This window comes from Ochotona curzoniae, unplaced genomic scaffold, assembly GCF_017591425.1.
Source record: "Ochotona curzoniae isolate NIBS_2020 unplaced genomic scaffold, NIBS_Ocur_1.0 scaffold_2453, whole genome shotgun sequence".
In the NCBI taxonomy this organism is placed as follows: Eukaryota; Metazoa; Chordata; class Mammalia; order Lagomorpha; family Ochotonidae; genus Ochotona; species Ochotona curzoniae.
This window is the reverse complement of record NW_024467094.1, coordinates 14,220,094-14,242,432: the sequence shown is the minus strand read 5'-3', so window position 1 is coordinate 14,242,432 and position 22,339 is coordinate 14,220,094. Positions and strand designations below refer to the sequence as shown.

Below are 22,339 nucleotides of genomic sequence, written 5' to 3'. Positions count from 1 at the left end.
AGCTTCACAGAGGAAGTTGATCCCAGATCCTTCACCTCTCAGCTCAAACTTTGGCACTCTGTGCCTGAAGCCTGTTCCTTCTGGAAACTGGAGAGATCCACTTCTCCAGGCTTCCCTGGAGCCCCAGGGTTGGGGCTGCCCTCAGGGAGGAGTGGATGGAGTCTTGTCCCACCTCTGACTGGGGTGGGTGGGATGACCAGGCCGCAGGAAGTGGGCTCCAGGACAGGCTCTCATCTCAGCAGGGCTGAGACCCTGTTACCACTGGATGGCCCCAGGCTGTTGGAGAGCTTTGTCTCTTAGCTAAGCCTTCATGGTCCCTGAAAAAACCAGGCTTCCTGGAGCCCAGGACACAAGGGAAGTTTACACAGGTGTAACTGAGGAACTTTAAAGAAGAGGTTTATTTGTTCTCTTCCTTGGGAGTCTTCTGGGCCACTTTTTCTTTTCTTAAAGATTTATTTTTGTTGTTGTTGGAAAGTCAGATTTACAGAGAGAAGGAAAGACAGAAAGATCCTCCATCCACTGGTTCACTCCCCAAGTGGCTGCATGGCTAGAGCTGAGCTGAGCTGATCCAAAGCCAGGAGCCAGGAGCTTCTTCTGGGTCTCTTACACAGGTGCAGGGTCCCGAGGCCTTGGGCCATCCTCAACTGCCATTCTTCCTGCTCTTCCTTCTGTTCTTCTCTGCCTGCTCCCAATTAGACTTCAACAGAGCCTTCAAAGAAAAGCCCACGCTAGGGGAGGTTGTTTTGTTTTGTTTTGTTTTGAAGATTTATTTATTTTTATTGGAAAGGCAGAATAACAGAGAGGAGGAGAGACAGAGGAAGAGCTTCTGCCCGATGGTTCACTCCCCAAGTGGCCGCAATGGTTGGAGCTGAGCCAATCTGAAACCGGGAGCCAGGAGCTTCCTCCGTGTCTCCCACACAGGTGCAGGGTCCCAAGGCTTTGGGCCATCCTTGACTACAATCAGAGAGCTGGATGGGAAGCAGGGCTGCCGGGATTCGAACCAGCACCCATATGGGATCTCGGTGCATTCAAGGCGAGGACTTTAACCATTATGCTATTGCGCCGGGCCCCCAGGGGAGGTTTTGGGGAGAGTAGGGTTTGGTTCCCCAGGTGCTCAGCCTGGATTTTCATTTAAGAGTGGGCAGAGAGAAGCTGAGCCAAAACCCCACCACTCTCTTGGCCCTCTGTCTCTCTCTCAAGACTCTAAGCTCTTCAAGGGACAAAGCAAACCTCTCCCAGGGACAGGTGGCTCGGTGCCTTCTGTTGTCATCCGTGGCCTTCAAGGTCCCGTCTAGCTGCCGGTGGAATGCTGGGGCTGCTGGGCTCAGCTCTCCTGAGTACCTCCCCAGCCCACTGCTTTTCCACCTCACAGAGGAAGCTTAGCCCAGCATGGGCTGGAAGCAGTAAGGCTGTACTATGCCCCCAGCCTGCCATCCTGGCACCCCAGCTTCTCCTGCTCCCTGCAGACCACCATCTGTCCACCCCAGTCAGAACAATAGTCTCCCAGTTGAGGGCCACAGGACCTTTATTGGGGTGCACAGGGGGTGCAGCAGGATAGGCCCTGACTCCTACAGGCTGTCAGGGGCTGGGCAGCCCAGCCAGTACTGGGCGATGGAACGTGGATATGGAGGATCCGCAGTGTCCACTTTCTGGGTACGCAGGTTGACCCGGTAGTACTTGTCTGCAAGAGAAGGAAGGAGGCATTTAAGACCTGTCATGCCTGGAGAAAGATGGTCTGAGTCTTCTCCCAGAAGAGAAGGTGACATCCACAATGCACTAGGGACTCCCAGCCTGGCTTTATGGGGTCACACCTCTGCAGCCCTGTGTTCAGTTCATTGGGACCCCAGAGGGGGTTGTGGGGTAGGCAACAGGGAAGCTCCAAGCTAAATCAGCCTCAAGACCAACAGCAGTTCCCACCTCCTGAAAAGAAGTAGACACTCTGGATGGGCTCACAGGTGGCAGGCACACGACTATTCATCTCATATTCATCATAGTTGTCAGGTCCCAGGCCAGTCTCCTCGCTGGAGAACCAGGACTGCAAAGCCCAAAAGGATGACCGGGATGACCTGCGAGAGCTCTGGCTGCGGCCACGGTGGGAACGGTAGCGTTTGCGACTGCGACGCCTGGACTTCTGCTTCTTGGCCCAGCTGGAGCTGGGTGCCGAGCCCGAGATGTAGATGCGGCCAGCCATGGCTGCATCCACTTTCCCAGGCACACCATGCCAGTCCCGGCTAATGAACTGGGGCTGGCTGGTACCACCTGTGACAGGGAAGGAGTTAATGGGGGAGGGCAGATTTTAGGGGCCTAGGACCTGCCCCCTCCAGCAGGACCTTAGTCATCTACTGTGCCTTGTCCAAGAAAAAAAGGTGGCAGAGCACAGCACCCGGGCCTGTGGCTTCTGGTATAGGGTGCAGATGCCAGGTGTCTGGTAAAAGTAGAGTAGGGGAAAGAGTAGGGAGCCACAGGCCCGGGTGCTGGCCTCTGTCACCTTTTTTTCTTGGACAAGGCACAGTAGATTCCTGAAGGTCCAGACCCTCAATCACAGCCCCTCCCTCTGCTGGCTGGGCTAGGCAAAGTCCAAGGTGTGGGGTCCGGGCAGAGCCAGGCTTTTCCCACAAAGGTCAACAGAAGCAAAGTCTGACCCAAGCAAACAGCTCCTGATCAATAAACCCACAGTCACAGTCCTCTCCAGCTGGCCAGCCAACCAGCCAGCCAACCAGCCCTCACCCTCCCTAGGGGGTCCCAGCCCTGCTGAGATGGAAGGGAGACCTGCTCCCTGCTCTGTACCAGACGTTTCCCCCCAGAAGAGAAGCTTGAAGAGATCTGTCCAGATGTCCCGGTGCATCAGGGCAAAGTGCTCAAACACAGCCGACCGGGAGATGCCCTCACACTCCTCCTGGCTGGGCTGCTGCTGGAACTGGTACTCCCAGTACTTCTTCCCTGGGGGCAGGATGATGGGCGTCAGGAAGGGGCTCCTGGTGTGAGGCTGAACACCCACTGAGGCCGGTTCCCCAGGGAGCGGCACTGCCCAGGTGTTCCTCTCTCCCACCCCCACCAAGTACCCTTGAAGAAGTAGACCCGCTCTCGGCCGCTGAAGCTGTGGGCAGGGAGGGCAAAGGCTGCATCCACATCATTTGGGATGCCATCAAAGCCTTCAGCGATGTTGCGAGGATAGTCAGGGTCCAGGACTCCATCCTCGAAGCGCCAGTACTGACTACCCTATGTGACAGGCAAGTGAAAGGGCATGAGGAAGGGACTGCCTGGGCACAACCCTTTGCTGCAGGTTTGCTGCCAAGAACCTATAGCCTCCCCTAGCCCTGTTGGAACAGAGTCCCAGCCCAGCCCCACAGGACCTGTGATCTAGCCTTCTAACCTGGACGCACCAGCAGTCAACCCTTCCAAGACCCTAACGCACACCCCAGACTAGGCACCTTGAAGAGGTATGTCTTCCCCTGACAGTTGATGCGTGTGAAGGCAGCATCGATGGGGCCCTCAATGCCCCAGACGTCTCGGATGAGCTTGGGGTACCCGGGCCTCACTGCTGTTTCATCCAACTCATAACAGTACTGTCCTAGAGTCGGGGCAGAAAGGGGTTACTACGTGAGGGAGGAGATACCCCTGGGACAGATGCCCTACTGCCAAGCCCAGCCCCTTGGGTCACCTCGGAAAGCAAAGAGGGAACCGTTCTTGAGGTCGGTGAAGGCATCAAAGGGCTTGCCGCTGCACAGCTCCTCCTCTGCTAGTAACATCCCCTGATCCGTGATTTGTGGACTCAGGTCAGTCGCCTCCAGCCCTGAGGTTCCCCCCTCTGGCATTTGAGTCTCCTTGAGTGGGGCAGCCTCTGTCTCAGGGTTGAAAACAGGGCCTTGCTCCATCTGCGAGGTAGGGGTCAGGGAGGAGTTCTGGTCCACTCTGGGGCTCTGGGGCTGTGCATTCAAGCTGGCATTGTCTTTGGTCTCCTTGATAAACTCATAAATGTAGTCATCTTCCGGCATAGTGAACACATCTCCACGGGTTACTGCAAGCCGACAGGGTGGGTCAGGTCTCCAACCGTACAGAGGACCCCAGCCCCACTCCCCATCCCAGCCCCAGGTTCCACGCACCTTGTGGCTTGCACTCAGTCTTGTAGTCAGCGCAGCAGCTCTGGTAGTAGGAGCAGAGTTCATCGCACTGACACTTCCGGTCAGCGTTAAAGCCCTCTGTACAGCGGCCCTTGCAGGACTCTGCGGGGAAGCGGTGTCAGCTGGCACCGCCAAAACACTCCCCACTCCACCCTGGCCCCAGCCCCATGCCCACCCACCCAACACCCCGTGCCCAACACCCTCCAATACCTTGGTCAGCCACAACAACCCATGCCAGCAGAGCCAGCATGAGCAAGGGCCTCAGGGGTGCCATGGCGGACGGAGCCTCTGGCTGAGGGCCTGGCTTCCACGGTTCTGAGCTCCTCCTGGGGTCGCAGCGCTGATGTGGCTTGAGGAAGGCAGGGAGGAGGGAAGGGCAGGGCTAGGGTGGAGCTGGAGAAGCAGAGCCGCCCATTCTGCTGCTCTGTTTGCTCAACTCCCAGCCCCATCCCAGTCCATTTCCTGGACTCCAGAGGCCACTGCAGCGAAGGGTCACCTTCCCAGCACCCTAGGCCTGGGAGAGCTGGGAAATAGAACCCTTGCCAAGCATGGGTCGCCAAGCCGTGAGGTGGGGGAGCAGTGTGGTAGGTCTAGCGGGTAGAAAGAGGGCCAGTGAGGCCTCTTAGGGTGACTGTTTCTTCTCTATGAGTCTTGGGTTTCTTTTCAATAAAGTGGGTCTTGCAAGACCCTGCCTTGTACCATGCTGAGGATTGCATAAGCTAGAATAGACAAAATGGCGCCTGGAGCAGCTTCAAAGGTAAGTCCCACAAAGGGTTATTGATTCATGATTTGCTTGATAAGACACAGCCCTGGCTGGGTGCTCATTCACCCAGTGTGTACTTAGGGCAGTGAGAGGCAGGGTGAGAAAAGATGGTAAGCACTTGAGGGCAGGGGGGCTTTTCTTATCTTTCAAAATTTTAGTATTGGGCCCAGCACAGTAGCCTAGTGGCAAAATCCTCACCTTGCATGCACCAGGATCCCCATATAGGTGCCTTGGGACCCTGTTCCCACATGGAGATCCAGAAGAAGATCCTGGTTCCTGGCTTTGGATCAGCTCAGCTCTGGTCATTGTGGCCACTTGGGGAGTGAATTAGCAGATGGAAAACTTTTTTTTTCTCTCTGTAAAATCTGACTTCACAATAAAAAAAATTTAGTATTTAGTTTTACTTATTTGAAAGAGAAAGTCATGACAAGACAGGTAATTCCATCTGCTCGGTCACTCCTCCAAATGCCTGCAACAGCCAGGGCTGTGCCTGCCAGGCTGTCGCCAGGAGCCCAGAACTCAACCTAGGTCTCCCACACGGGTGGCAGGGCCCCAACCTATAGAGCTATCACCTGCTGCCTCCCCAGACACACAGGAGCAGGCTGCCGACATGGGAAACCAGTGGGGACTTGGATCTAGCCCTTCACAAAGGGCTCCAAGCACCAGGGCAGCCCCTCACCTCTGCCTTACACCTGCCTGAAACTCTTCTCATAAGACAAGCTATCGCTTCTCAGCCTTTTGGCTAAGATCAAGTGAAGACAACAAGCTATCATTTCCCTGTATGTGACAGATCTCCCTAATTTGGTCTTCACAGCAGGGGACACTGAGTGAATGCCCACCCACTGAACCAACTTGACCCAAGCGTTGCACTAATGTACCCATCCTGGCCAGCCGATTCCTGCACAGAGCAGCCTCATAAAATAACACCCAACAGCTGATGTTGGGCAGTTTCAGGCATCTGCAGGCCCTCTGAAATTCTCTCACCATCTGGTGGAAATGACTCTTTCTTCAGTGACTTTGTCCTGTGCTATCATCAGAGGGACGTGTCACTTGGGCCATTCACTACTGGACTCGATCATCTGGGCTGTGAAACCCTACCTAGAGGTAAGGTTGAAACCGATGAAAAAGGGCCTTTAGAGTTGCAACAAAATCGTTATCGGGAGAGGAGGAGGGCACTGGGCAGCGATGCTCCCACATCACCCTCAACCTGCTTCCCTCTGGTTCTGCGCGGGTAGAGAGTGCTACCCTTCGGGCCAAGAGGGCGGGCCAGGGAGTGGACGTGGCTGGAGAAGGCTGGAGTGGACGTGACTGGGGTGGGGCTACGCAGGCGGTAGAGGCGGAGCCCAGCTCCGGGTCGCGGGTGTTCAGGGGTGTGGCTGCTGCAGAGCATCCGGGAGCCAGCGGGAGACGCGCTTTGTTCTGGCCGCAGCCGCAGCCGCCTTAGCGTCCCGGGTCTACCCCTTGCCTATCTTCTAGCTCTTTCCATCCAGTCCTTGCATCTGGAAACACATCCGATTCTCCAAACGCTGCGCCCCGATCCTGACCTGTCCCCTCCCCCTAACTTCCCGCGGGCTTCCTGGCGTGGTATCCTTCTCTCTCTCTCTTCCTCCGTTGTGCAACCTCTCGCCCCGTCCGCTTTTAGATCCCCTTTTTCCCAAGGTCGGGGCGCCCCACCAGGCTCCGCCCCGCTCCCCGGACGGGGATGTCCACCGTGGCCCAGCTCCCATGGTCCTGACGCTGCTCCTCTCGGCTTACAAGCTGTGCCGTTTTTTCGCCATGTCAAGTCCACGGCCAGCAGCCGAGCGGCTGGCGGTGCCCGAGCCCGAGGTGGGCTTCGGCGCCAGCCCGTGGTGGGCAGCGGGCGGCCACAGGCCCCGGGAGGTGTCGCCTGGGGTGGGCGCCGAAGTGCAGGGCGCCCTGGAGCGCGCACTGCCCGAGCTGCAGCAGGCGCTGTCAGAGCTGAAGCAGGCCGGCAGCGCAAGGGCGGTGGGCGCTGGCCTGGCCGAGGTTTTTCAGCTAGTGGAGGAGGCCTGGTTATTGCCGACCGTGGGTCGCGAGGTGGCCCAGGGTCTGTGCGATGCCATCCGCCTGGATGGCGGCCTCGACCTGCTGTTGCGGCTGCTGCAGGCATCGGAGCTGGAGACACGCGTGCAGGCGGCGCGCTTGCTGGAGCAGATCCTGGTGGCTGAGAACCGGTGAGTCCTTGCGGCCAGGCAGGGCGGAGGGAGTAGCGTGGAGGGAGTGGAAGGGAAGTGCTCCGCTTGGTGTGGGATAGCCCGGGCCTGCTGAGTACCTCGTATTGTGCCTTTGCCTCCCTATCCCTTCCTGGTGGTGGTATAAAGGAGGAGGCCCCACAAAGTTTATGACTTTCAGTGTCACCTAGTCAGGACTCCATCCCAGGGACAAGGAGGTGTGGAGGGGGCTTTCTATTTTTCGTGTGTGTGTGTGTGTGTGTGGTAGGGAGGGTTCAGAGATGGTGCTGCCCCAGGGCACCTCCTTTCTGTCTCCCATCTCTTCCAGAACAGGCGTGAGCTCATCCTGGGATTGCTTGTCAGGGAACAGGAAGTTTGCTGCTGGGAGGAATGCAGAAATTGAGAACCCAGCAGGGGCCTTAAGGAGTCTGTGTTCTCTCTGCCTTCTTCACCTAGCCCTGAGTAGACCTGGCCCCAGCTGGACTGAGCAGGGTTGCTACTCTGTTGCCCTGCCCCGCAGGGTCTCCCTGGAGTCGAAAGACCCTCAAGGTCTCACTTCTCTCCCCACTGAGGACAGAGCAGGTCAGGCTGGTACAGCTCAGTCTGGACAGATTTCTTAGGCTCCTTGGGCTCAGACAAGTGGCACGGATCACATTCAGCTCATGTAGTTCTCACAGGGGTGGAGGGATGGGTTAGAGGGGGTTTCCTTGCCATTTTCAAAAAAGGAAAAAAAAAAACATTGTGATTGGTGAAAATTATACAACTGGTAAAAATACATGGATGAAGCAATTTAAGTTGGGAAACTGAGATAGGGTTCTGTTGATTCCATAGGACACTCATCTGTCCGACCTCAGGTGCCTTCATGGGGATGAGCCATGAGCTTGGGAGGGTGCTCACTGGATGTGGTGAGGCTTTGCTGGAGGGCGTGCCCTGTTGCCTTTGTATGTGGGATGAGCAGCGGTAATAGAACCCCAGGAGAAGGAGGCTGCAAGTTGCAGATAGGGCTGATATTTTTCCAGGGGTGAGAACAATAATCTAGGCTCAGAGTTACTTTAAAGAGAGGAGTCACTAACCAGTATCCCCAGTCCCCCAAGAAAAGTCTATAGTGATGTGTTTCACTTCAGGACCAAGGACAGAGCACATCACACCTGGTGTGGAAATCCTGTCTCCACCTCTCCAGACTAGGGGACAGGGCTGGAGGGGGAGATAGGCCAAAGCACTGAAAATTTAAATTTATGAAACTTGTCTCCTCCTCCATCAACTAGCCCCCATTGCCTCCTCTTGAAGATCTTTCTTTTGGTGCACTCACCCCCTTCTTGCAGCTCCCTGGGGGACTGTGTCAGCACATTCTTATTTTTCCCTACTTTGAGTGTTGCTAATTCCTATTGCTGATTTCTTTTTCTCAGGTTCTTATAATTGTGCCCCAAATCTGCAGAGTAGGCAGCTGCCCAAGTTATCTCTGCTGTTGCAGGCTTGATACCCCTTGCTGCCACCAGCCTCTCACACCCTCCTCCACAAGCCCTTGTTGGTCTATGAGGCAGGTTTCTTGGGCACAGGTCACCAGCCTCAGCCTGTACTTTCTTCCATAGTGCTCCAGGGTGCTCATGGCCCCACACCCCCCATCCCACTGTGATATCTAGCTTCCAACTTAGCTTGGCCAGTAGGTGTAGAAACTTACTTCTTTGCTTAATGATGAGCCAGAGCAATTCTTCACCTGTTTTTTCACATTTAGAGTTCCTCCTTCGTCAATTTCCCATTTGCATCCTTCACCCACTTTCTGTTAAATTCGCTGCTTGTCTTGTTGCTTTGAATATTTACATATACATTTTCCTAGTTGATCTATCTTTTCTTCAGACCTTGTGGTTTCACTGACCACCATCTTTCTCTTCCTCCGCCATGCTAGCTCATCAGCCCCAGGGCTTGACCTTGGGTCATTGCTCTCCCTGATATGCTGCTCTCTCAGACACTGTCGGGCTGGGTTTTCTCAACAGTTAGCTGTCCTAAGTCAGTGTCCCAGACGGGTCCTCCACCAGGCATGTTCCATTACATCATCTGGTTCTCTGGCATCATGGCCACATGGCTGCTGTCTTGTCCACTCACGGCTCACTTGCTTTTCACTTCCTCTGCATCTGCATTAGTTGGAGATAAGCTCTGCTCAGTGTCTGTCATTTGTCTAGTCTCAGCCTCTACCCTGGTGTCTGGCACAGACTCGTCTATTGAATTCTTGAATAAATGTGACCTGTTCATGGGGTATGGCATGAGGAAAAGCTTGAAGGCAAGGCCAAGAGTGGTGTACTTCAAGTGACACTTCAAAAATAAGTTCCCGGGCCTACTGGTTAAAGTCCTCACCTTGAACACGCCAGGATCCCATATGGGGCTGGTTCTAATTCCGGCTGTCCCGCTTCCCATCCAACATCCTGCTTGGTCCGGGAAAGCAGTTGAAGACGGCCCAAAGCCTTGGACCCTGCATCCACGTGGGAGACCTGGAGGAAGTTCCTGGATCCTGGCTTCGGATTGGCATAGCACCTGGCTTTGCGGTCACTTTGGGAGTGAATCATCAGACAGAAGATCTTCCTCTCTGTATATCTGACTTTGTAATGAAAATAAAATAAATCCTTAAAAAAAATTTTTAAAGAGAGGGAGGGTCAGGCTCCTCCGTGCCTCGCCTAACACTAGCTAGGCACCAAGCAGGCAAGTCAGGCCGTAGCATCTCCACCATCCTTTCCACTTTGTTCCGGTAGGGACCGTGTGGCTCGCATTGGAATGGGCGTGATCCTGAACCTGGCGAAGGAGCGGGAGCCCGTGGAGCTGGCGCGGAGCGTGGCAGGCATCTTGGAGCACATGTTCAAGCACTCGGAGGAGACATGCCAGCGGCTGGTGGCGGCCGGTGGGCTGGATGCGGTGCTATTCTGGTGCCGCCGCACCGACCCAGCGCTGCTTCGCCACTGTGCGCTGGCACTGGCCAACTGCGCTTTGCACGGGGGCCAGGCAACGCAGCGGCGCATGGTGGAGAAGCGCGCGGCAGAGTGGCTCTTCCCACTGGCCTTCTCAAAGGAGGACGAGCTACTGCGGCTGCACGCCTGCCTTGCCGTGGCGGTGCTGGCGACCAACAAGGAAGTGGAGCGTGAGGTGGAGCGCTCAGGCACGCTGGCCCTCGTGGAGCCGCTTGTGGCCTCGCTGGACCCTGGCCGCTTCGCCCGCTGCCTGGTGGATGCCAGCGACACAAGTCAGGGCCGAGGACCCGACGACCTGCAGCGCCTCGTGCCACTGCTCGACTCGTCGCGCTTGGAGGCGCAGTGCATCGGGGCTTTCTACCTCTGCGCAGAGGCAGCCATCAAGAGCCTGCAGGGCAAGACCAAGGTGGGTGCAAGTGCAGCCTCTGGGTTAAAGAGCCTCTGGCAGGGCTTCTTAGAGAGATGGGACTTGAGGGACACACTGGCATCAGGTGAAACAAGAATGAGAGGCCAGTCATTGCTGCCTTGGATACAAAGTTTGGTCTTTGGAGGATGAGAATAAGAAACAGAGATGTTTGTTTGTTCATTTGGTTGGTTGGTTCGTTTTAAAGCACCCAACGCTTGTGTATTTTACCAAAGTCACCCTTGTTACTGTGTGGAAAAGGGGTGGTCAGAGGTTTAGATTGCAGACAAGGGACCCAGAGGGAGGCAGGGGTGTGAGAAGAGGCAGAGAGAAGCAGACAGGTTCAAGAGGAATTTAAGAGGTGGGATTAGGATGTGGGGGAACAGAGAGGAGCTGAGGGTGACTCCTGGCCATAAACAAGGGCAACCAAGAGGAGAAGGTGGACTGAGTGAGACAGGTTGGAGTGAGTAGGCAAGAGGGTGAGTTTAATAGGACATATTGAGTTCCTGGGGCCCAAGAGAGGACTGGTGGGAAGGCATCAAGGGGCAGTTCATCAGCTTGGATGTACAGTCTAGAAGGCTGTCACCAGTAACCCCCACTGGAGTCCCAGGAGGTCCCCATGCCCAGAGTCTTATCTATAGCTTTAGTTTGCTGCTTTAACTTGCTTTGTGGCCTTAGGCACCTGTCTCCCCACCTCTGGGCCTTCTCGGAACCTGATGGAGTTGGATCAGAGCATCAGTTCTTATCCTGGATATGGGATGACAGCTTCATTCCCAAAAGTTAATTTGTTTTGCTTTTTAAATCTTACCAATTTGAGATGATCTCTGTAATGTTACCCTTTCTCTCCTTTACATTTCTCTGAGTAGTAGGGGTCCAAGGGCAGCTGACACACAGGTCATGGGGCACACCCTATGGCTCAGCTTGTCTACAGCTGGCTATCAGGTGGGGCCCTCAGTGAGGTGTGTGTCACAGGTGATTGTCACTGTCATGTATGTTCCTTTAGATGGAGAAGGACTGCTCTGGGAGGGGCCTCCAAGGTTTCTTCCAGTGCTGGGCATCCTAGGAATTCCTGATTCCTCTCTCTGCACCCCAAAATTGGGCTGTGGAAGCAAGGCAGTAGAGAGGGAGGGCCCCCAAAGATTAAAACTGATCATCACCCCCTTCCACCATCAAGGCTAAAAAAGTACAGTTCAACAGACATATTGAGACCTCTGCCCCAACTTCATGTCTTTCACCATGCTGGGTATAGGACTTCAGGGCTGGCCAGGACATGTCATCAGCTTATTATCTAGTAGAAGTTGCATCACCAACTGGTAACAGTGACACACAGAATGCAGATGGAGGCCGTGCAGGAGGGAATCAGAGCAGGCTACACAAGGAGGTGCCAATCACTGTGGGTTCTGGTGAGTGACTGGAATATCCTCAAGCAGCCTGGAAGAACTAAGCATTTGGAAACTCCACAGGCCAAGTCCCAAAAGGCAGGTGCGTGCAGGAGTGGTGCTGTCTCTCATGGGCTGATGGAAAGCAAAGTAAGCTAGGAGTGGTGGGCCAAGACTGCACGGTGCGGGGCTTGGCAGTCAAAAAGACAGGTCAACTACCCCAGGGCGATGGAAACTGTTAGAAGGGACACGTTGAGGAACCAAAAAAACATGGATCTGGGTGACTGAGCTGTTGAAGGCAGGACTAGGCCAGCTGGTGAGACAGTCTGCTGTGGGGGGTTGCTGTGGAGCAGTTGGACCCGAGACACTGTTGTGCCCGATTTTGCAATCCCCAGAAAATCATCAGGAGTCTGAAGTCAATGCAAGCGCATAAAGGCGGTTTATTTAAAACTAACCTAGGCTCCCAGCCCAGAAGGACAAGGGAGCAGTAGCAGCCACTAGGGTGGCCGAAGCAGGAAAAACTGCAACAGAAGGGGCAGAAGAAGGTCTGAAAGAAGAGAGCGAGGTTGAACAGCACAGGGTCCTTATACATATCAGGCCAATTCCATGTAATTATACAGTCATGATTGGTCAGTTTGTCTGTTAACTTTCAAAAAGAACAAGTTGGCAGGCTTCTATTGGTGGGTTTAAAGTAAGCAACTTTCAAAAAGTACAAATGAGCTATAGAGCAGTGGGTCTTAGAGCAAGTAAGGCAGAAATCACAAAAGCAGAAAACACCTAGGTTCTTCAACACCCTTTCCCCATCCCCCCCAGGTGTTCAGCGACATCGGGGCCATCCAAAGCCTGAAACGCCTTGTTTCCTACTCCACCAATGGCACCACCTCAGCCCTGGCCAAGCGCGCTCTGCGCTTGCTGGGCGAGGAGGTGCCTCGGCCCATCCTGCCCTGTGTGGCCAGCTGGAAGGAGGCCGAGGTCCAGACATGGCTGCAGCACATCGGCTTCTCCCAGTACTGCCAGAGATTCCGGGTATGGCCGTGGGTGCCTCCTCAGGGCACAGACCACAATCACCACACACACATACACACGCCCTTGGCACCAAGGTGGTCTCCCTGGGACTGAGGGGCTTATACCCTTGGGTCCCTCAGCATCCCATTCGGGTCCTTTCCACCTCCTCCGCAGCCCTGGACAATTCCATGCACCTGGCACTGGCAGTCATCGCGGGGTCGCGTATTCTCACAGTCCCTGGGCTGAGGCTGAGGAACCAGCCATTCCTTTCCTTACCTGCAACCCTTCTGCCCCCAGGAGCAGCAGGTTGACGGCGACCTGCTGCTGCGGCTCACGGAGGAGGAGCTTCTGCACGACCTGGGCATAAAATCAGGCATCACCCGCAAGAGGTACTCAGTTTAGACACCCCACTCCGCTGGGTCTAACTGCCCCCAGCTCGACCTCAGCAGCTTCTCCCGGGGTCGCAGGTTCTTCCGGGAGCTCACAGAGCTCAAGACCTTTGCCAACTATGCTACATGTGACCGAAGCAACCTAGCAGACTGGCTGGGCAGCCTGGACCCTCGCTTCCGCCAGTACACCTACGGCTTGGTCAGCTGCGGCCTAGACCGCTCGCTGCTGCACCGAGTGTCCGAGCAGCAGCTCTTGGAAGACTGCGGCATCCGCCTGGGAGTGCACCGCGCGCGCATCCTCACGGCCGCCAGAGGTCAGTCTCTGCACCTGAGGCTCCTGGGGACACTGCTTCAACCCCAGCCCAGGAGGGATGGAGAATGAGCGCATTCCAGGGTGCTTGCAAAAGTTTGGGGAGGGGTGGGGAATGCAATTAAAGGATGAATTTATTCTGATGAAACCCCATGTTTAAATCCACAAATGGGCTTTCTCACTGGCTTTTGGAAGATGAAGCTGAGGTTGCAGAGATGAATATGCTGAGTTCTCCCCTCAAGAAGTAGCAGGTGTGGGTGTAGACACGTGGCCCCAGCAGGAAGCGTGACCAGGATTCCAGTGGCCCCCGCCTAGTCTACCCAGGCCTAGACTGTGGGGAGGCGTGGATGCCTGCCCAAGTCTCCAAGGATGTGGGAGAGTGGTGTCAGGGTGGCACGGGCCTGTGTGAAGGTGGGGCAGAGCAGGGTTGCACACCTGAGGTATAGGTGGTAATGCAGGGAGCTTTTCTAGCCTAGAGCTCACACCGTGTGAATCTGGGCGGGCTTTGGAGTGGATTGCAGGCCTTAGCATCCCCCTGCGTGTGCTCACATGGTTTCCTTCACTAATTTACAGTTTATCTGATTTATTGTTCACGTGCCAGGCACTGCATGAAAGTGTTCTCGTATTAATCTCTGCATCCATCCCAGGCAGTGTTCACTTCTCATTTTGTTTATTTATCTACAAGGCAGAGAGATAGTGACAGGCAGGAAGAGACGTCCCCTTCTTTGGTTTCCTCCCCGAAAGCCTGCTGCAGCTGGGTCTGAACCAGGTGGAGGCCAGGCGCTTCTTAGATACTCAAGCCAGATCTCCCACGTGAGTGGCAGGGGCCCAGCTACTTGAGGCACTACCCACTGCCAGGGCATACATTATTAGCAGGAAGCTAGATGGGAGACTGGATCCCTGAAGACCCTGACATGCAATGTGGTTGTTCCAAGCAGCATCTTTAAAAATCAACATTGAAAACATTTTAGAGAGGGCCCAGAGCAATGGCTCAATTGGCTAATACTCCTGCTATCCCCTATGGGTGCTGGCATTTATGCCCTGGCTATTCCATTTCCCACCCAGCTCCATGCTTGTGGCCTGGAAAAGCAGCAGAGGATGGACCAAAGCCTTGGGACCTAGACGTCCCTGGCTCCTGGCTTTCAATCAGCTCAGCTCCAGCCATTGTGGCCATCTGGGGAGTGAACTAGTGGATGAAAGACCTTTTTTTTCTGTCTCTCCTTTTCTCTGTAACTCTGCATTTCCAATAAAAATAAAGCTTTAAAAAATTATTTTAAAGGCAGAGTTACAGAGAGAGAAATGGAGACAGGAACGTACAAGGAGATCTATCATCCACTGATTCACTCCCCAAATGGCCACAGTAGCCAGGCCTGGGTCAGGCTAGCGCCAGGAGTCTGGAGCTCCATCTGATCTGTCACATGGGTGGCAGGGGCCCAAGAACTGCTTTCCCAGGAGTGTTAGAAGGAACTGGAAACAAAGAAGGCGGGACTCCAACTATGGGATGCTGGCATCGTCAATATCAAATCAACGCACTGCGCCACAACACAGGACTCTTGGGTGTTAATTTTAAAAATAGAGAAGCTGAGGTTTAAAGGATTGAGAGATATTTCCCAGGGTTTTTAGAGTCATTAGATGAAAGAACTGGGATTTGAACCTAAGCCTTTCTACTTCATAAACAGACAAATGTTGTGTATGAGTGTTAAGTCTGAATACTGTATGGAGATAATTCATTTTGTTCATTCATTCAGCAAGCGTATAGTAAGCATGCCCACAGCACAGACACTGGGCTTTGGTCCTGTTCTTCAGTCTCAACCCAAGTCAGTCAGTGTTGACCATTTTCACATGACGGCTCCCCAAAATATTCTCATAGACTTTCATTTTCAGAAAACAGGAAGGTCATTGGGCAAATGTGGCGTAACAAGTGGCTCTGGTAGAAGTAGCAAGCCAGCCAAAGGGCAATGGCATGCACACTCAGATCTGGACTTGAGGAAACGCCTCAGTAGTAGCTGTGGCACAGTGATCAGATCAGGATAATGGGAGAAGGCTGTCCTGGGGGCCAAAACAAAGGGAGGAGCCTGGAGCTGAAGGATTTGGTAGTTAGAACCCACCATTAGATGTAGCCTTTCTCCCTAAGGGCCCCATTTCTCCACCCCAGTGACCTTTTGTGGTGGCAGAGAGCTGGGTGGACAGGGGAATGATGTGCCTTGTGGTGGTTAGCTTCCCCGAACTGCCTCTCATCTGCCTCAGAAATGCTGCACTCCCCGCTGCCCTGCACCAGCTGCAAGCCCAGTGGGGACACCCCAGATGTCTTCATCAGCTACCGCCGGAGCTCGGGTTCCCAGCTGGCCAGGTAAAGCAGAAAAGGCAGGCGGGCGGGTGGGCCAGCAGGCAGCTGGGGCCTTTAGGTGAGGTCGTGGCACTGACGCTTGGCCTCTTGGCAGCCTCCTGAAGGTGCACCTGCAGCTGCATGGCTTCAGTGTCTTCATTGATGTGGAGAAGCTGGAAGCTGGCAAGTTCGAGGACAAACTCATCCAGAGTGTCATGGGGGCCCGCAACTTTGTGCTGGTGCTGTCAGCAGGGGCACTGGACAAGTGCATGCAGGACCATGACTGCAAGGACTGGGTGCACAAGGTAGGTAGGTGCCAGCCAGGACCTCTGCAGTCCCTGTAATCCTGACGATAGGCCCCTCCTCCTTGTCTGGGCATCCTAGGAACATTGAGCCCCCAGAGAACCTCTCTGGCCCAGCGGAAGGTCAGGAGCCATGGCTCTGATTGTAATAGGCTGTTGGCCAGCAATATGGACCCTTTGAGTCTCAGTTTGTTCATCATTTACCTGCTAAGATTGCTGTTAGGGCTACAGAGAGATGGCCGTGCTTTGAAGAGTAACCGCCGTGAGGTACAGGAGGGCACCATGAGGGGCAGACTGGAGCTATTGTTGAGAGTGCAGAAGTGTGAGATCAAGTCCTCGCTCCAGCCTTGGGTGAACTGCCTAATCCCTGAGAAGGTGGGATTATGTTCATGGTTGCTAACTCCCAAGGGCAGTGTTAGAAGGATTCAAAGAGCTGAGCTTTGTGAACTGCTTTGCTGAATGCCTGATGCATAGTGGCTGTCCAGGCACGAGAGACTGCGGTAAGCTAGTTAGGATGACGCATTGGTCCCTTCCATAGCTGCAGCTAACCTGCGTTCAACAGAGGTTCAAAAATGCTAAATGGAACATTCTAGAGAAAAACAGTTCCTATGTTTGAAGTAGCCTTTATCATAGCATATTGTTATCATTGCTCCGTGCTACTCTTAGTTGTTGCTATCCTCTTATTTCTTTTCTCCCGACTTTTAAATTTGAACTTCACATGAATTATGTGTTTCAGAAAAAAAGCAGAATGTACATAGGATTCTGTACTACCTGTAGTTTCAGACATCCACTGGGGATTTTTAAGCTTTACTTACTTATTTCAAAGGCAGAGTGACAGAGAAAAAGGGAGAACCAAGAGGGTGCTGAGCCCTGGAGCAATTAGGGAAGGCTTCGTGGAGGAAGCAGGACTTGAGAAGAGTCTTAACTTTAGGCAGATGGGAGAGGCGTCCTGGACAGACCACCATGACCTAAGGGATGAAGAAGATGTCGAGACGGGTCTGAGTCAGAAACAGAGCAGCTGTGGCTCAAACCAGAGCTCCAACATGGGAAACTGGGGGAGCAGGTGGTAGCTTAACTTGCCAACATATGTTTTAATTTTAATGGACACATTGAGTACAGAGTGGTATCTCAGTAGTGAAGAGTGATGTGTAGGCATCAGTTCAGGACAGTTGCCACAGCCATCATTTCAGACTTTTAACATTTCTTTCTGATGGGAACATTCAAAATCCTCCCTCCTAGCTGTTGTGAAAAATGCAGTTCCCCGTCCTCAGCCGTTACTGTTGCCCGCCAAGCCCAGTGCCCCAGTGAGAGGCCTGCCATGAGCCACACACTGTATCTGGGCACTGAACGATCTGTATTGACTTGCTTCTGGAGGAAACAGATGCTCGCTCTCCGCAAGGGGCAGACTCCATCCCATCACTCAGCCCAGAGGCACAGGGCTCGGGCTGGAGGCCTGGCCCCACCAAGATGTGAGCAGGAAGTTTCTTCCCCTCCTGGAGCCTCCTCTTCACCAGTAGGAGCTCCCCAGGAGGCCAGGTGAGGACAAAGCCACAGAGGAAGGCTCCACTCCACTCTACAAACAGACTTGGCTGTCCCAGCAACCAGGAGAGCACAAGAAAGTGGGTGGTGGGGGCTGGTGAAGCCCTCTCTGTGGATCCTGCCCACCATGGCATCATCCCTCTGGCTTGTTTTTAGTGCTTAATTGCTCCAAGATTGAATACTCCTTTCCCAGAAGCCGCATTTAGCGGTAATCCGTATGGATGCCCACAAGTGAACCGAGCTCAGCCAAATCTGGTCCCTGGAGCTGCTCGTGAGAGGGAAGCCAAAAAGCATCGCGTCCCAGCACCATTAACCCGGCAGCCTCAGCACCAAGCTCACCGCAGGGCCTGCCGTCCAGGCTCCCCTCACAGAGCGGACAACAGCGCCTGGTTTGTTTTTAGGCTTGTGGAATGAATGTGTTCATTTTTTTACTCCATTTTCCATGCACTTTGGAAAGCACCCTGTATATGCCAGGTGCCACCCTAACCTCTGGTGACCCCCTGGCTGCATTCCTGTATCCAGACAGCAATGTGCAGAGCCTCGGGTCACAGAGTCTCTGTCAGAAATCTGATGAGAACTCAGCTCTGGGTGCCATCCCTACCACTGTGCCATGCTTTTCCTTGCTTCCTGTGCCCATCCATTAAACACTTAGTAAGGGCAGGGCTGTGCAAGAGGCCCAGACCCATCAGGTGAGTGAGAAACACACCAGCCCCCTGCCCTTGTGCCTGGGGGAGAAGGAAAGTAGCAAGAACATGACCTAGGAATAAACTGAAATCTGCAACAGCATTGTGTTCTGCAGGGCCTCAGTACAGCCCTTAGGAGGAAGGGCTCCCACGAGACTGCTGTCCCTGCGGCCTTGCCAGGTCCAAGGCCTTGAGCCCCCAGGTCCCTCCTTTCTGTCTATCTTGGCTGTACATGTGGGAGTCTTCGGGGCATCTCACACCCAGGTTTAGTGGTTTGTCAGAACGGCTCACAGAACTGTCAGTTTAGAGGCAAGCGTTGTGGTACTGATGGTTTAGCTGTTGCTTGCGACACTGACGTCCCATAGTGTAGCACTAGTTCAAGTCCCGGCTAATTCACCTCCAGTCCCACTCCCTGCAGTGGCCAGGGAAAGTAGTGGAAAATGGTCCAAGTACCTGGGCCCCTGCACCCTGTGGAGCCAGCTGGAGTTCTGAGCTCCTGACTTCAGCCCCACTGTTGCAGCCATTTGGGGAGTGAGCCAGCAGATGGATTTTGCCCCCTCTCTCTGTCTCTCTCACACACATTTTGGCCTTTCAAATAAATTTTCACAGCACAACTGTCATCCTAAACTGAATGACAAAATTACTCTCCAAAATCAAGTTTATGCAAAACTAGGAAGAAGGTGCAATCTATTTGACCATGGGCACATCCAAAGAGCTTGGGGTGAGCGGGAGCTTTTACTATGAAAGGATGGAGTCCTCACAGTTAGAGAACAGAGACCGCCGCTTATGGGGCTTGTTGCAGGAGCTGGTGCCAGCTCATGGGTGGAAAGACAGCCCCACTGAGCGTCCTTGGGCAAGCAGCTTCTTTGGAATGCTATGGCTGGAGCAGTCTTTTGGATTGGATGGGTACCTTCTTAGGCATACATGCACATGGGCACCACCTTCACAGCCCTTTCGTTGGGGTTTGACATACGTGATTCCATTTTTAATGCTGATTCTGTTTCACGGAACTTGGGAAAGGATTTTACCATGTGCAGTGTATTAGGGTACACAGGTGCAGCCATATGGAAGTTACATAGTACAGAAAGGGGGGCCATAGCGCATCCATGCTTTGGGTGACTTACCCTTCCTTTCCAGTACCTAAATGTGTACCATGGCCTGGAAATTCAAATGTCATTATCCGGGGGCTTTTATTCTAGTTTCATGATCCACACATGTTGATGAAATTATTGACCATCGGTGCTTGAACCTGACCTCTGAAAGTTCCAGCCCTCTAATCAGGCTTTGGTCACTAAAAAGACCACTCTCTCTGCCCACCATTCACTTGCCCACCCCAGCAATGTGTCACCTCATTAACATGACACTCATCACCCAGGAGATCCCAAGGGTTTTAGGAGTTCTGTGGCAGGAAAGTGGAGCAAATGCCCAATATTAATGTTTTATTAAAATTAAAGAAAGTGGGCCTGGCAGCTAAATTCCTTGCCTTGCATGTGCTAGGATCCCATATGGGCTCTGGTTCGAATCCCGGCAGCTCCACTTCCCATCCAACTCCCTGCTTGTGGCCTGGGAAAGCAGGAGAGGACGGCCCAAAGCCTTGGGACCCTGAACCTGTGTGGGAGGCCCAGAAGAGGCTCCAGGCTCCTGGTTTTGGATCAGCGTAGCTCCAGCCATTGCAGTCACTTGGAGAATGAATCAATGAATGGAAGATCTTTCTCTCTCCTCCTCTCTCTATATATCTGACTTTCCAATAAAAATAATAAAATAAATCTTAAGAAAAAAAAAAAACCTAAACTAAATAAAGTGCACATCAGGGCCAGTGGGCTCCCCAGCAGCTGCCTGACCCCAGTGATGCTGTACAGGAACGAGGGTCTCCTCCCCTCTCTTCCTCCAGGAGATCGTGACTGCTCTGAGCTGCGGGAAGAACATCGTCCCGGTCATCGATGGCTTCGAGTGGCCTGAACCACAGGCCCTCCCAGAGGACATGCAGGCTGTGCTCACCTTCAATGGCATCAAGTGAGCCGCTCCCCGGGGGGGGAGGTCCTGAGCAAGGGGGTGGGACAAGTCCCTCTGACAGGCGGCAAAGCCAAAGACCGCTGGCCTGCTCCTCCCTTGCCCCGCCCTCTGACCGGATGGGCTCTGTGTGTTCACAGGTGGTCCCACGAGTATCAGGAGGCCACTATCGAGAAGATCATCCGCTTCCTGCAGGGCCGCTCTTCCCGGGATTCGTCTGCGGGCTCTGACACCAGTTTAGAGGGTGCTGCACCAATGGGCCCAGTCTAGCCTGTCCCTGGGTTCCCAACCCCGCTGTGACTCCCATTTCCAGCATCCTCCCTAAAGGAATAGCCTCTCTAATGGGCCAAGTATGGTCTCCCTCCTCCTGCCCTGACAGCAGGCAGCTTGAGCAGGGTGGAGGTGTGGTGGGGAGCAGAGACCTTGCTGTGTGTGACAGTAGACCTGGGAGACACAGAGGTGAGTGGGAAAGCAGAACCTACCAAAAGGCAAAGGGATACCCACGGCCAACCCCATGAGAACTGTCCTGGCTCTGGCTGGGGTGGTCCTTGTTATAGGTTAGGGTTGGTGCTGGGGCAGGGCCTGGTGGGGGGCTGCAGGGCACTCAGTCACCTCTAGGCAGCTGCCATGGGTCTGCTGTATGATGGAACCTGAGGCTTAGCTGCGTGAGAGGGTGTGCCGAACCTGCAGTGAGGTTGAGTAGGCTGGCAAAACCATGGCCTTGGGCTGTGCCCACGCCTTAAGTGTTGTCAGATCTCAACTCCCATGGCTCGCTAGCTATCTGCCACCATTGTCAAAGACTTGTAAGTGCCTCTTGGCCTGGGCACAAGCAAGGGGCTGGATCAGGAGGCAGCTGGAGATGGGAGGCCAGAACGTCCCTGGCTCTCGGGCTATTTCCTGCTGCCCTGTGGCCTTGCATCCTAAGCACTCAGTGTCCCCACGCAGCCTGGGCAAGCCCCCAGATCTGTCTTCCATGACGGCAGCTTCCTTGGCCTCATGAGTCAAGGCTTGTCCTTACACTGGCATGTCTGTGACTGCGGCCAGCTTGGCTGCACTTGCTGGTGCACAGGAGCCTCCTGCTTGGGCTGGGTCTCGGCAGGGGGAAGCCATATCTCAGAGCCCATCTACCCTATGTCTTGGTGCTGTGCCCTCTGGCTCCTGCCTGCCTTGGCCCAGCTGGCTTCTCCAGACCCTCACCTACCCACGACTACCCACTGGCTTGCTCAGTGGGGAGGGAGTCCAGGCCATAGCCTGGGCAGAACCTAGGGTTATCACCTAGGACCACCTAGTCACCTCTCCACTTTGAACACCCTGATGCTGTTGGTCCCTGGGATGATAGTCGAACAGTAAGCCCCTCCAGGTCTCTGTAATCATCACAGCAACCCCATCTGGCATTAGCATACCCATTGCACAGGTAAGGAAATTGAGTGTCTGAAAGCTTGGGTGATAACCAGTTTCCCAGGCAGGTCCAGGTCCCCTGTCCATGGCCAGTAGGATCTGCCCTCCAGAGAATCACCCCAGAGGCTACGCCCCACGCAGAGCAGCTGCTTTCCCTGCGCCTCAAGAATTGAGCTGTGAGAGCTTGCTTAGGTTTGGACACATGAAGACTGCCCAGGGCCCTAGGGTAAAACCGAACAGCAGTAAAGTAACCCTCTCTTCCTCCCTCCATTGGGAGGCAAGAACAAAAAGTAGCCCCCTCCTCCAGTGAGGTTGGCTGGAACCTGCCCTGCGTCTTCCCTCCTGGGGGCCTGGGCTTCACAGCACAGCTGGCTCAGTTCCCCACATCCCAGTGCTGGTCCCATCACTCCTAGCTCTCTGCCTCCAGGCTCATGAGGTTCTTTCCTTCCAGTCCTTGGGTGTTGTCCTCACAGCTTTCTGTCCTCTCACCCCAGCTGGTCTCTCTCTGTTCTGAGGTCCCCACGGGCATTATCTGGGTCCCTTGTTTTTCTGTATGGCACTCCCT

At 54.2% G+C, this 22,339-nt stretch overlaps 2 protein-coding genes across 2 annotated transcripts; one reads left to right on the top strand and one right to left on the bottom strand.

The window, feature by feature from the left end:
• Positions 1–1,514: 1,514 nt before the first annotated feature.
• VTN (vitronectin) lies at positions 1,515–4,462 on the bottom strand. Its single transcript, XM_041000772.1, has 8 exons — positions 4,332–4,462; positions 4,104–4,223; positions 3,662–4,018; positions 3,432–3,571; positions 3,063–3,219; positions 2,788–2,940; positions 1,918–2,259; positions 1,515–1,681 (listed from the first exon to the last, which is right to left on the bottom strand). The coding sequence occupies exons 1-8, from the start codon at positions 4,393–4,395 to the stop codon at positions 1,569–1,571; spliced, it is 1,446 nt and encodes a 481-aa protein (XP_040856706.1). The 5' UTR covers positions 4,396–4,462; the 3' UTR covers positions 1,515–1,568.
• Positions 4,463–6,243: 1,781 nt separating this feature from the next.
• SARM1 (sterile alpha and TIR motif containing 1) lies at positions 6,244–22,177 on the top strand. Its single transcript, XM_041000991.1, has 9 exons — positions 6,244–7,079; positions 9,818–10,436; positions 12,626–12,838; positions 13,115–13,206; positions 13,285–13,520; positions 15,764–15,866; positions 15,958–16,147; positions 20,258–20,379; positions 20,517–22,177. Exons 1-9 carry the CDS (start codon positions 6,610–6,612, stop codon positions 20,644–20,646), a joined length of 2,175 nt encoding a protein of 724 aa, XP_040856925.1. The 5' UTR covers positions 6,244–6,609; the 3' UTR covers positions 20,647–22,177.
• The last annotated feature ends 162 nt before the right edge of the window (positions 22,178–22,339 follow it).

Bases quoted from the DNA above. Each gene is read 5' to 3' on its own strand.
- VTN (XM_041000772.1), bottom strand. From the start codon at position 4,395: ATGGCACCCCTGAGGCCCTTGCTCATGCTGGCTCTGCTGGCATGGGTT. The intron at 2,941-3,062 runs GTACTTGGTGGG...TCCTGCCCCCAG, and splicing joins GCGGGTCTACTTCTTCAAGG to GGAAGAAGTACTGGGAGTAC. The intron at 2,260-2,787 runs GTACAGAGCAGG...TCCCTGTCACAG, and splicing joins CTTCTGGGGGGAAACGTCTG to GTGGTACCAGCCAGCCCCAG.
- SARM1 (XM_041000991.1), top strand. From the start codon at position 6,610: ATGGTCCTGACGCTGCTCCTCTCGGCTTACAAGCTGTGCCGTTTTTTC. The intron at 15,867-15,957 runs GTAAAGCAGAAA...GCCTCTTGGCAG, and splicing joins TCGGGTTCCCAGCTGGCCAG to CCTCCTGAAGGTGCACCTGC. The intron at 20,380-20,516 runs GTGAGCCGCTCC...GTGTGTTCACAG, and splicing joins CTCACCTTCAATGGCATCAA to GTGGTCCCACGAGTATCAGG.